Here is a 14,355-nt window from a genome sequence, read left to right on the forward strand (position 1 = left end):
ACCATGAGCCCACAAAAGAGAACAACCTCACACCAGGGTATGAACTAAGTAAGTCTTGTTAACTAACTAGGTCTTCTTTTGACACAAACAAAAACCACAAATACACTTTCCTCTCAAAATTTAGTGAAAATGCACATTTTAGCAACTCAGAATCTGACCACAAATCATTCACACTGATGCAAAACTCTCATTCACACCTGCACTAGTAAGAACAAGGATATGGGACCACAAAGCAGAGAGGGCTGAGTGCATCAGGACAGAAAGGACCAGTAAAATGTGGGAATTGCTGTCTGCTGGGTGCAAGACCGGCAGCTCTGGCTGCTATGGTTTGGTCTGCATTCTGCAATGGCCAGATCTGGGATCATACTGGTCTTCTCTGATCTCAATAAACCATGAATCACCCATTTAGGAGTAGGGCTGCAGTCAAAATGGAATGTGGTGTTGCATAATAGCCCTCCTTCTCCAGTGCTTCTGTCAGAGGGTTTACTGCAGGTCACAAAAAGAACCATAATCCAGACATTAACGTGAACACTGCACAGCACATACCTCCATAGGTCTCATGGTAAATCTGCTCATTTGCCTGCAATGAAGTGCAGAACATGGTTAGCTCATAAGAATACCAGCAGCTAAGTTTCTAGGTGTAAAACAAAGAAAGTAGGTACTGTGATGTGTACCCTTTTAAATCCTTCATGCATGAACGTGTCTCCTCCAGGCAATTCTTCCTTAAGAATGTCGAGCCCTCGTCTTATGGCTTCCCTTTGGATTGAAAAAAAACAAACACAAATAAACAATACAAAGAAAAAAAATTCCCAGGAGAACATTTTATTAGAAGTTTTTTTTTCTTTTGTTGACATATTCCTGTACCACAGTTAGATTATGCAGCCGGTCAATCAATTGCACAGAGTGCATACACATCAGCTGGAACACTGGCTGAACCAAGATTTTTTTTCAAAGTCCACAATTTATCACCCAAACACCCATGGGGGCACAAAACCAGACACAGGGTACAGCATTAGGGTAACATATTTTAAAGATGGAATTCTGTCCCTGCTCCCTCATTCTCATATATTCTCAGCCAGGATAAGATTGAATTAAAGCCAATGCCAGATATTAAACTATAATAAACTGGAGAACAAAACAGAGTTTAAAAGCTTATGACCCTATCACAAATTTGGGACAAATTAAAATTCTATTGAATCAGTCATCAGGACAGTCTGGATTAAGATTTTTCCATTTTAAAGAAGAGGCCAAAAGATAAGAGAACAGGATGGGAATGAGGAGAATTTCCTATCCTAGACCAGGGACTCATCAGCACACTGTGATCCATACAGAGAACAGGATTTAAGGACAGAGAACACTCTAATACCATGTTCAACATATTGAACTTCCTACCTTGCAGAGACCAAATTCACCCAGAGAAAAGTAAGCAAGTTTGAGCTCTGCCACCAAGATACATGATGGACAAAACTCAGGGAAGCCAGCAGAAAAGCAAGAGCCCTGCAGGGTATCTGTCTTAGGATGAGTCCCTGGAGCACAAAGTTGAGGGAGTAGTTGCTCTTCCTGCTCCAGAGCTCCCATTATTTATAGGGTGCCCTATTACTGAGGCCCTCTCACACAGACAGCAGCAGAAAAAGTGAAGGCTTTAAGCTGAAATGAAAGAAAATACTTCAAACCACCCCAATGACAGGGATTTGTATGTGTAGAGAAAATGAAATTAAAAAATAACTTTCTGAGGGGAGGGAGTTTTTGTGTTGGGGGTCTTTTCAGTGGTGGTTTGGGGGATTTTATTAATTTGTTTTTTAAAGAAAGAAAATTTGGTTATAAATCTGGCAACCAGACTCTTTCTCCACTTTTTCTCCTACAAAGACTGTCACTTGGCTTTGAAAACCACCTCTGGCACAGGTGCTGTTTGCAGGCAGTCCAGGAGAGGGGTGCCACAGCCTGGTGTGGTCCTGCTCCAGCACTGGGGACAACCTGGTGTAAAGGTCAGGGCTTTGAGTCCTTCCAAGGGCACTGGGGATCTCTCATACACTCCTTGGTTCACCAGTTCAGGGTCTGAAACCTCTTCCACAAAAGCTGTCCTTATTTGGGTAGCTGGGGATAGCAAGTATGTACCTGGATCCTCAACTGGAAATGCAATTTCTCCCTGAAATACCACAGCAAAGAACAAACAGCCCAGTGCTGCCTTCCTCTAACAAAGCTGAAAAGAAAATTGAAATGGGACACCCCAAGGCCTTCTAAACATTCCTCCAGCTGGTAATGGAGGAGAGGGTTTCAGTTGGCGCCACACAAGGACCAAGGCAGATCTCCAGACTCTGGGTGTGGGGACACGCGCTGGGTGAGAGAAGGGACAGAGGGTGGTCCTGGAGCAGTGCAGTGGGAGGAACTTGCCTGTTCTCTGTCAGCTTCATGATGGTAGTGCCCCGTGAAGAGAACACAATGAAGGACATCCGCAACATTGGGCTGAAAGAGAAAAACACGCCAGATCCACGTCACACTCATTATTACCTCAGCAGAAATTCATTTGCTAATAAGCACTAAACAAAAAAAAAAAAAAAAAATAATGTACAGGAAATTAAAGATCATTGAAAAAATTTTACCTTATGAATTTCTCAGCTAGGCTTTCCACAAAGGAGTAAATCTCAGTCCAATGATTTTTGACACTTCCAGATCTGCATATAAAACATAACTGATTACATGAAGCTTTCTTTGCAGTGAAATTCCTTGTTCAACTTTGAATTTTAAGCCTGGCCTACTCCAGAGGTGGTTAGGGACACAAATTATATAGGGTTGTGTTGAAAGCTGTAATAAGACCCATGATGACAAAACCCACTGACTCCAAGACAAGCAGTAAGAGGTCTGAAATGGTTTACCATAAAGTTTTGAAACAAACTCAGTAATCCTTCCATTTGCTTTTGTTCCTTTTATAGCATAAAATATAAATATTTTCTTTTAGTTTAATTGATTTATTTAACTTCATTAAATTATCTGCTATCAGATTATTTGCTTTCCTAGAGCACAGCTCTGCCCTTCCACCACACAGAAAGTTTTGACTGATCTTCTATTCTCCCAGAATGCATGGGAGAATTTTTTTCCATGAATTACTGTTTGTTTCAAAAGAGAAAGCATAGTCTTGCCTAATTTGCTGGAGTAATGTTCTGGGCAGTCAAGCCCTGGCTCCATTACGGATTTCTTGTGAAAACTTGGACAACTTGAAGTTCCATGCAGAAGACTTACACATCCCTGCTGCCACTTCCATTATATAAAACTACATGACTGGCACTCCCTGGCTTTTTTCTGCCAAGTCTAAGCAGGGACCCCCACAGTCTGATGGGACTGAGACCTCAAACAGAGCCTTGCACGCAGCAACCCTAAAGTAAATTATCAATTTATACCATGCTGAATTTACCATACACTTTCAAGACATTAAAAAGGCTACAAAACATGAAAGTCAATGGTTTTTAAAGCCCTCCCTAGGACTGTGGTGTTTATGAAAGAATGACCCATTTGCTTTCCTTGCTTGCTGAACTCATCTATCAGGTGTCTCAGGCAGATAAAAAGAAAGATAAATGAAACAAAGGCACACACACAAAATTACAGGGGCGTTGATGCAGAACTAAAAAAAAACTTCTGAAATTCAACTACTATAAAGCAGTAGGATTCCTCTAACTGCTGTTAGGCATTTTTCTGTGTAAACATTAGAAAAAAATTACATTTTATAATGCCCAGTAGAAATGGGCTTTCCAAGTGATCTTATGGCAGTTCCTCCTGCCCTGTATGTCAGGCACAGAAGCCCTCGTGTGCAATGCAGGATGGCACTGCCTGCCCTGCAGCACTGTTGGTGGAGTGGAGAAGAGATAGAGAAAGGGACAGGACCAAGGGAGCCTCCTGAAGTACATAAGCTAGAATAAATTGGCTTGTGTAAGCCTGTGCTTTCATGCTGCTCTTCTGGAGAAGCGGTGATTCATTCACAGAACAAACTAGTTAACAAAGAATGAAGAAATTTCCAGGCAGCAAGGGAGGGCAACAAAACACTGGGGACTTCTCAAATCACAGTTCTGGATCCTCTGCAGTGCCCAGTTTGTATGTGCTACACAACAAGGTTTATATACAGGTTTATAATTTGTGAACAGCACCAATGAAAGGTGCTGGCACTACTACCAAATTAACCCCATCAACACCTAAAGCTCTCCAGGATTTTCATTAAAGTCCCTCGCTGAATCTCTAAACATGATGAAGCCAGAGATTCTTTGAATCTATCCAAGATGCATCTGCAGCTCCCAAACTTCTTTAAAATTCTTTTCCCCCCCGCCCCCGAAGCTGACACTTTCAATTTCATTCTCAGCTTGCCATCTGACTTCAATTCAACTCCTGAAATTTTCAATGAAGTCAATTCCCCTCACAGAATAACCATAGTTTCTTACTTGGAAAAGACTGACCTATTTTACGTGAACTATCAAATTTCTACTGCCAGCTGCAGAGGCACTGATGCAATCCAGAAAAAAGTAGCAGCAAATTTTCTTTCAAACTGCAACAAACCAACATTTCCAGTACCTTCTTAGGACTGTCAGAATTACTTCTTTTTTCTCCCTTCTTTCTTTTTTTTTCCCCTTGGAAAGCCAGGAGGAGAAGGGACTGTAAAATCAGTAGGTGCCCATCCCTGAAAAGACATGGAGGTCTGTGTCCTGGATCAATCCTCACAGGAAGCATACTGGGCTCTCAGAGTGCCCAGCTCTACATCTCAGAGCTACAGCCCTGCAGAGCACAGTTACTTCAGCACAGCAGTGGGTGCCCTTCACGCCTAAGAGAAATTCTGCACCCACATGTTGCTTACTGGCTGGGAAGAGTCAGAAGTGTCCCAATCTACCAACAGGGAAAAGTCAAGGCCAGACAAAAATACTAACAAGAAAACGTTAGTTTCAAAATCCCATAGAGGGAGTACCAGGGAAGTGGTCAGCATTTAATCACTTTTCCACACTCCTCCAAGCACAGGTATCACCTCCCACTGCAAGTGGCACCAAAATGCCATCAATGCCAGTCATGTCAAAGCCCTCATAAACACCACTGGGAGTGGCCTGGCTTAGAGAAGAACCTGATTTCCCCTCCTTCTCACCCAAGCATCCCTCTAAATATCCTTGTTTGTGAAGTTATTTGTAAAGGACTTTTATTTGCCACTTTGTGTCTGTGTGTACATATATATATATAATATACGAAGTTGTCAAATATGAGATCCACCACTGACAAACAGAATTGCTCCACACTATTGAAAATCCTGAGCCATTTCACTGCCTTTGGAACCTTATCTTCCACACTGAAGAATCACTGTTATTATCAGCATAAACTAACTTGTTGCCCTTCGTGGCTGGACCAGACCAGGAGAAGAAATGAAGCCTGTCAAAGACCAGCACTGGGCACAAAAAGCACTGGGGTGTGACAGACACTCATCAGCATCAGGGACAAGCCATGAATGGGGAAGTGACACAGACAGGGACTCTTATGCATCCTGTTGTGGAGGTTTGTACCAGTTGGGCCACCATGACATCACTGTGGCTGTCTGCAAAAAAAGAAAAGGAAAGCCTGTGTTGCAGGCAGATGCATCTTGCAGGCTCACACTCTGAGATTTCCTGCCTTCAGCCATCAGATACCTGGTTCAGCCCCTCAAATCAACCAAAGGCTGCCACCACCCTGCTGGGCCCTGCCCCTCCTGCCTGCACTTTCCTGCTAGGAAGCCCAGCCAGCCTAATGCTCTCTGCAAAGCAGTGGGGCAGCACAGGAGCTCTGTGGGCAGTGACCCATAGCTGACCAGCTGTCTGTGCACCTTTCAGAGTCAAAGCAGGATGGTGAGGCTTTAGCCCTCAGAGGTGACATAATTCTCATGGTGAAGGAAAGTACACAGCAATAAACAGCTGCTGTGGGCTGCTGGAATGTTCCAGAAAGCATCTCAGAGCCTGTTTCTGCTGCTGCTTTCACTGGGCTAAACCTGGAGTGGGACCAGAGAAGTAGCAAAATTTCCCCAGGTTTATCCCTATGCAACTGGGACCAGAATTCAGCCCAAGTGAAGTTAAGAAAAACCCCACAGAAGCCGCTTGCCTTGAGCATGCTCCCTGCCCCGTGAGCCCCGTTCCCATTACACACAAGACAAAGAGAAAAGTCAGCAAACCACAACACAGGAAAAAATGTCCTCTGGGCCACATCAGGACTGGGCTTGGAGGAGCAGCTGCTGCTGCTGTTTTCCTTAGTTTTATATTGCTACTGCTGGATGGGAGGGGAAAAGAGGAGGTCAGTGAGTATTTCTGGGGGTGGAAGGAAGTGATGTGATTCCAGGGCTTGATTCCACTCCTGCCAACTTTGGAGTGATTCCTTCTGGTTTAGCAGAGCTCTGTGTCAGCATAAAAACCCTGAGCATGTTAGAATTGTGCCTACCCAATCTGAAGTATTTCACCGATGTTTGTGAAGACAAAGAGCCAAGATAGGTTGGAAACTTTGTCTTCTTTTCTGACCGACTCCCAGCAGCAGTGGAAGCTGGAGCCTGGAGAAGTGAAGCAACACAACCTGGCATAAGGGGTGCCACTCTCAGCCCAGCCACTTTGAGCAGGCAAACAGCAGGAGGGCCAGTTGTGTCTGTCCTAGAGCACATGTGCTCCACAGCCACTGAATTCACTGTCAGGAGCCCATATGGATCCACCCAGTGCAATATACAGCAGTCACCTGGCTTTGCAGTGAAAGTTAAAACCCCAACACTACCCAAAGGGTAAATATTTTTATTACCATATGTACACAGAGAGGGCAGCAGGACCCAGAGCCTTTCATCCCTGCTGAAGGTGACAGAGTGAAACCCCTTTAAAGCACAGAGCTGCCCCTTGTCCTGTTCCACACACACACACCCCCCATGCCTCCATCACAGATTAGCTGAAGGCAGCAATTCCAGACATCCTGAAGCAAGTAAAAGAAACATTATTACTGATGCTGTGTTTAGTCTGAATATGGTGTCAGGAGAGTACAAGACCTCCTAAGTTTGTAGGTCCCTGTAAGTCTCTACCCCCTTGAGCTAATGGTGGCCCTGTACATGGTCCATTGCTCACAAATGTGACACTGTTGTTATTTGGAGGGCTCTTTGTGGTCACAACCACATTGTACAACAGAATTCTTGCACATGGCTAATAATGGCTCTGCAATAAAAGCAAACCCTGGGGCACTGAGTTTGTTGTGGTTTCAGACATGCATGCCCGAGTGTTCATCCACCCCTCTGCTCCCTTCTGAGCCACCAGAGCATTCAAAGTGACAAGAATCCTCCTCTCCCAAACAATGCATCTTCCATGCAGGGAACAGACCTTGACTGGGTGATTCATCCAGGCAAGGAAGGACTAGTTTCCATCATCTGCTCCAGAGGCAATTAGAAACACGGGCAGAGACAGCCATTCTGAGACAGTCCTTGCCTCAGAGTACTTGTAACAATAATGGACAAGACAAGGGCTGGAACGGGCAGGGAAGGTGCAAAGAAGTGGCTGCAAAATGGGTTTTAATCCTAGGCCAGCATCCGAGTACAGGACCTGAACTACTTGAATCCAAAAATTTCATGACCAAACCCATTAATTTCATAGCTAGTTTTTGTCCTAGGGATAAAGTTTGCAGCAATAGGACAGATTTCTATGAAATCGTACCTCAAACAAAACAGTGCCCCTTTGATCCTACAGTCATCCATCTCAAGCACAAATCCTATCCACCTGGTGCCATACTATAGCTCTTGCTAAGCCCCTCACCAACAGCAGGGCACAAAGTGAAATTCAGAAGCTGTTCTCACACTGCATTCAACCACTTCAGATCTCCCTGAAAAGCTCCAGGGATGCTCTGAGCAGCTTCAGGGCAAGAAGACACACTCTGAGCATCCTGGTACTCTTCAGCACAGGGAGCAAAGCAGGGCACACAGTCCCAGCCATGATGCAACACTTAAAAAGATGCAAATGATAGACAGGACTAGAAGATTCACTTCTACTACATCTCATACAAATTCACAGTTTATATTGAATTTGGCCTGCAAGCCCAGACAAAAGTAATCAAATTCTCAATCACTGAAGACACAAATAAAAATCCTAGGTCAGTGGGAATCTCACGGTTTACTTCCTTGGCTCAAGCCCCAAATAAATCAGATTTAGTTACATGCATAAATACACTGCAAATGACAAGCTGCCATGGCTTTTTCTTCCTGTTAACTGTACATGTTTTATGTCAAATAATCATTACCCGTTAGCTTTGCCTTGTGTTGCATAAAGAATTTTTTTCTTGGACTAAAGGAAGGAGAATTGGTTTTCCTGAATATTTCTTTTTTCCTGACAGAAGTCAGAGCTGGCAGAAAAATATCAGACAAAGTACAAACAAATAAAACCTGGTTCAAATAACATAGGTATGTCTGAAATAGAATACAAATTTGCCTTGAAACATTCCAAGCAATTATACCTGGTTGTAAGCAAATCATAGCACTGCTGCAATAAAACCACAGCAAAGAAAGATGCAAGGCAAAATACCAGCAGATTGATTACATTTTGAAAACAAAAAATATTGCTTACAGGCAGCTGGAGATTATGAGAGGTGTCATGTAGATGATGTGGTCAAGTTATAAGCAAGGGAAGTCAGACAGAAAAGGAGGAAGACAGATAATCATTTTTAAATACACACAGAGAAATCAATGCTATCAAAGGAACAAAGCTGATACTTTAGTTCAGACAGCAACTCCTCTCAGCTGACCTGCATCAGGTTCTACATCTTACAATGAACTGAAGTCTGACTGCAGTAGGGAGATATTCCTACCTAGACAAAACAGAGTTCAGCAGTGGTTTAAAAGTCACTCAATACCGACTTTTCGGATATATTTAAGGTAGGTAATAGAATATGTGTTCATTTTTTGCCAGCAGTCAGATTTTCCAGCCACAACAATGTTGTTTAGCCACTCGTTCCCTCCCCACACACTGTGCAAAACCAGCACCCAGAATGGCAGTGGACTCAAAGAGCATGGAGAGAGAAGCTGCAGGAGTTCCCACAGGGCCAGCTCCATCCCAATGATCTTAGGCTGGGACTACATAAGGCAGGAAAAGAAGCACAGGGCTGCAATGAGACCCTAAGGCAAAAATATTTGTTCTCACTAGTACTTGTAATTCCTGAGTGCTAAATTCATTCAAATCATTGGCAAGGAAATCGTTGGGGGGGGGAGGGGGGGCAAATAATGTGTTTACCAAATGCTATTTGTTTGCATTAAATGCAGCATATTGTGAAAAAAACCAAAAACATACATGGAGATCAGCAATTCCCTCTAGTTTTCTTAAAATTATAGAAGGTGACCTTAAATAGCAGCTCCTGAAATGCTTTTGTTCTGAAAGCTTTTGGCAAATGAGGGAGGATCAACCTGTTTCCCTCCTGACATTTCCCACACCCACTGCCTTTTCAATGGCAAGCTGAGAAGGGGTATACAGACCTAAAAAACAAAATCAGGAAGGATATTGGACAGAGTAGCAAATTCCCACCTAATCAGAGGTTGTGCTCTTCCCTAACAGTGACATTCACCTCTGGAGCAAGGCTTACCACATTGAAAGAGAAGTAGCTGAAAAATGGATTACAAGTGAGAGACTGGGCACATTTTACTGATGTCTCTACCAAAGTTGCTGGTGACATGGATGCTCTTGGTAGCAGAGGAGACAAAGTAAAATTGATGTGAAAGGCAATATTGTTGTGGGCCCAAGGAGAGACAGAGGGACTATACAGAACTTCAGGGGGAAGATGAGGATTGAAGAAAATGTAGTTAAGCCAAACTTCCCAACATAACAGTTACAATCCAAGAAAACCAGCCAAGACTTTACTGATACATTACTGCTGCTGTGATCTATGCTGTAGAAAAAGGAAGCATTTTCCCAGGGCTGTAAAGCTCATTTTTTCTCAAAATCCAAATAACTTTTAGCAAACATCTCAAATAGGAAAAATAAGAAAACACTTCTGTCTATCTCACAATCAAAAATAACCAAGAAGTTGTTTCATATTTGGAAAATTATAACACAGATAGCTCAGCAGTTCAGACTTGTCTTGTCAAGCATTGCCAGCAGCAGCAGATATTTATGCTATGTATAACTCCCTACTTTAAAGGGGTTTCTATTTGTTGCATTAATAAACAATCATAATAATGCTACCAGGCATTGTTATAATTAGGAAACACTAGAGGTCAGTCATCCTTTCTTCTCATCAAGTGCAACTCAATATGATTACAAACAACAGCTGGATGTTAACAGCAAGGCAGGATGAAAGGGAGTTATTTACATTCTCAAGCACAAGTATGTCACTACAAGGCTTGATGGTCAAGCAACCAAATCCCTCACAGGGCCTGTCCTCCACAGTTTTGAGATGGGACAGAAATAAGTTCTTTGTGCACTGGGACAACCTAAGCAAATGAAGCAACCAAAGCAAGTGAGAACTACTCAACAATCCATTATGTCTGACTTAAAAGCTTTTTACTTTGTTTAAAGGTAAAACTGAGAACTTTGCTATCACAAGTGACTTGATCTTACTGTATGCCATGGGAAAGGTGGGTGTGCCAGCTGCAATGTACACTGCCTTACCTCATGCAGAGAGTGACTTATTGCTTACAAAAGAATTTTTGCTGCTTCATTATGATATTTTAAAGTCTTCCACTATGCCTCCAAACAAGCTCAGGCCTGCACAACTCATAAAGCACAAGATTCAGACAGAGCAAGATTGCAGACTCTAGGCAGCCAGCAAATGTCCTGCTCTCCCAGCATCAAGAGATTTCCTCAATTAAGCATCCCCAGAGACAAGGAAGTCCTGATGTAGCTCTGGCATGGTCAGCCAGTCCTAAGGAGGATGATGGCTGGTCTCCCTCCCACACATGCTGCTTTTCCCTTTCATTATGGCAGCTTTTTGGGGCATCTAAGGTTTAGTGCCACTGCCCTGATCTTGCTTATCCTGTGGAGTTAACATGAAGGACTGCAGTCAAACTCAGGCAGAGAAAAAATGCAAGAAAACAGCAAGTTTCTTTTTTTCTAATTGGCAGCACATATATTATACCAATAACTTCACCAGAAGATGATCTTTTCCATCTGATGGTTGTTGCCTGCAGGATTAAATCCTCACAGACTGCCTGGCAGAACGGAAAGGAAAAATCATGCCCCAATAAAGTCATTGCAGTAACACACACTGCATAAGGAGAAAGGTTTGTTGTCTTCTTCCAGATTTCCTCCTACAGATCTTTCTATTGGGAAGCAAAGCAAACCAGACTTAAAGTCATTTTGGTTCAGCTAGACTGATTTTAGAGACAGGAGCTGTCACTCAGCTCATTACAGGGTCACAGGATTAAAGCCTGGTATTTTCACACAACCAATACTTCAATCACACTGTTAGACAGCTAACTAAGACTGAATGCATCCAACTCCAGACTGGCAGGGCACCAACAAAGAGAGGCAATCCCCAAGCTATAGGGGTGTACTTCATGTGTATGGCTAGGTTTTTCTGGGGTTTCTCCCACTTGAAATAACAGACAGAATTCTTCAGAGATACATGTCAGCATGGATCCAATCCTAAAAAAAAATTATTGTTCACTGTATTTACAGATTTACCAGATGCTTCTGATGGGCTTCCTGCCTTCTCCCTACCTGAAATACCCTTACTGTCCTCAATACTAATGAATTCTCAACACCACCTGGAGTTCCTTCCTGATGAGCTGTTCCAAGACCCAGGGTGTATGCACTAAATCAGTCCTCCCTGCCTCCATAAAGCTCCTTGTGTTGTGCCAGATGTCACAGAATACAGCTGTGATAAATACACCCTCAGCCAGCATAGGATCCATGGCTCCCAAGCTCTGCCACTCTAATATTACCCATATGGATTGTAATGCAATCTCATTGAGACCAACAGCAGCTTTGCCACCCCATTGTTACAGGCTTGGCAGGAGCAGGGATAGATTCTAAAACCACTCAGGGGCCCATGCAACTATTAACACAGCTTTTACCAAAGGAGAACTATTTGGTGTAACTCTCAAAGCTCATAAAGACTCAGTTTGCAATTGAAGCTAAAGAGAATTTTCCCACTGGAACCCAAATGCATGAAATTTTACTTCAATCATGATCAGGTCCAGTTTCCAGTGGACTACTGTAGTGAATGGACAGCACCTGAAACAAAATGAAAGGCCTGTGGCTTGTAAAAAGAAAATACATTATTTCAGGTCCAGAGTACTAGAGAGAAACTTGCTTAGATGATCAATTTCCTACTGTTTGAAGATCAGTGTCTCTGAGCAAATTGCTCTCTTCTTTGCTTTTATCTCCTTGAATGCAATATGAATGGTAACAGCACAGCCAAAAAAGGGCTTTCTGAAATACTGACTAATATATACGTATATATTCTGAAATATAGATGAAAAGTAGCATGGGGCACAGTGGAGATTGCTGGGGTACTCAATGTCATTGTAACAAAGAAATTGTACTACAGAAGACAGAGGAGCCATACTGCTATCACAACATTCATTTTTACAGGGAATTCAGTGTGGGAACTGGGCATAACAACAGTGCCAGTCACTTCTAGGAAGCCTGGCAGGAATGAATTTGAGAACTAACACTAGCCCCCCACAGAGCCCTTTCTAGACACAGAGGTTACTTCAGGAACAAGTTCTAAGCAAAAGAAAAACAAAACAATGACCACATGGTGTAATAGTGTATCTTTTAGAACGGCAGAATGCCTTTGATCTTCAGCTTCTTTTGCTCCAAAAACAGAATCACTGTTTAATGATATTTCTTCCCCTCTTGAATACAGAAATATACATCTTGAGTGACAGTGACTTTTTGCCTCTTGCAGGCTGTACTGAGGGCCTTATGGATCGATCATTCTCCCAACTGGGAAATAGAATAATGCAGACTTTATACCTGGCTTGAGGGCAAGTCTTCCATCTTTCATAATACTCTGTCACATAGGTAACCCAGGATGTATTTGATAACACAGTCATCACACTGTGGGACACTAAGAATTTACTCCTTGAGTTAATCCCTTGGCTTTAATCCTCTGTGAAGTACAGTACACCAGAAGAAAGAGAAATTTGTACCTTCTGAAAAACACCTGTGGGTGCACCACTTTACCACTTGCTCTGTTAGTGCTTGCTAAAACATGCCTACACACGTGAGCTTAATCATACCCCCCCACACCTGAATTCAGCTGACACAGTACTAAAGAGAAGTCCTATTTTAATAGTTGTAACTCAAACACAAGTTTAGACAACTCTGAAGAAGCTGAGCAAAAACAAATTTTATAAAACCTTGTTCTTATAAGTGAACTTGTAAAAACACAGACAAGCAGTCTGGTCTTAACTTTAGGCAGGTCTGCATGGTCCTAGCACTGCTAAGTCCCACAAGTGACATCTCTGCACACAGCCCAAGTCATGACACAAAACTCCAGGAACAATGTGGGCACTCACCAACACCCCCTCAAATCCAACACTCACAGCCCACACCCCACACACTACAACCTGAAAGCAACCCAATTTCCCAGGTTTGCATGCACAACTAACTCAGCATAAAGGACACTGCTCCCCTAAATGCTCCACTTGGGAAATGTGCAAGTTTTGGGAAGCAAAAGTAAGGAACGAGACCCACACGTTGCATTTGGCATCAGGAGAAGTTGTCCGGGAAGACGGGGGAAAGAAACAACATCCCTGCTGCTGCAAGGAATCACTGAAGGGTGAATAAACGTTTTTAAATGCGACTGTCACTTACTTATCCAGGACGAAGTAGAGATCAAAGGCACCGTGACAGGAGCGCTGCTCTTCTTGCTCTTCCTCCTCCTCCGGCCGGGCGCAGCAGATTAGGCTCCCCATTGCCAGCAAAAAGCAGCACAAAAATGCCGCTTTCTCCACACTGCTCCAGCAACTCGCCATCTTTTCCCTTTCCTTAATTCTTCCTCCTCCCCCAGTCTCTCTCTCTCGCTCTACAAATCTTACAGGCGCTTCGGAAGCACCAAGAGCAGAGAAAAAAAAAAAATAAAATAAAAAAAAAAAGAGAAATCAGTAACTTCAGGATCTCAGCTCAACCCTGAGAGCTCCAGGCAGCCCTGCCCGCGGGGCGCCGGACCGCTGGCTCCGGGCAGGGGGCTGAGCCCAGGCGGATGGTCCCCAGAGCCCAGTCCCCCTTCCCTGCCCGGCTGCCCCCAGCGCCCCAGCCCCGTCCCGCGAGGAGAGAAGAGGCTCCTCTCGCACGGGCCAAAGGCAGGAAGGGGCAGAGGGAGGGGAGCGGGAGGAGGGAGACAGGATCTTAGGGGGGCAAGATGAACCGGGACTTTCCTGTTCCGGGATACCGATATGGCAAAGGCTGCAGCTAG

The 14,355-nt window shown here is 43.6% G+C and overlaps 1 protein-coding gene across 1 annotated transcript in view; it reads right to left on the reverse strand.

Moving 5' to 3' along the window:
• Positions 1–14,355, reverse strand: part of ANTXRL (ANTXR like) — a 57,136-nt gene that overhangs the window by 41,572 nt on the left and 1,209 nt on the right. The window contains exons 2-6 of the mRNA XM_071439046.1: positions 13,755–13,983; positions 2,601–2,672; positions 2,392–2,463; positions 675–756; positions 547–580 (exon numbers count right to left, since the gene is read on the reverse strand). Coding sequence (XP_071295147.1) covers positions 547–580; positions 675–756; positions 2,392–2,463; positions 2,601–2,672; positions 13,755–13,983 — 489 coding nt within the window. The remainder of the gene's footprint in view (positions 1–546; positions 581–674; positions 757–2,391; positions 2,464–2,600; positions 2,673–13,754; positions 13,984–14,355) is intronic.

The sequence above is a fragment of the Agelaius tricolor genome, unplaced genomic scaffold (assembly GCF_023055355.1).
Source record: "Agelaius tricolor isolate 1412-34295 unplaced genomic scaffold, bAgeTri1.0.p SCAF_13, whole genome shotgun sequence".
Classification (NCBI taxonomy): domain Eukaryota; kingdom Metazoa; phylum Chordata; class Aves; order Passeriformes; family Icteridae; genus Agelaius; species Agelaius tricolor.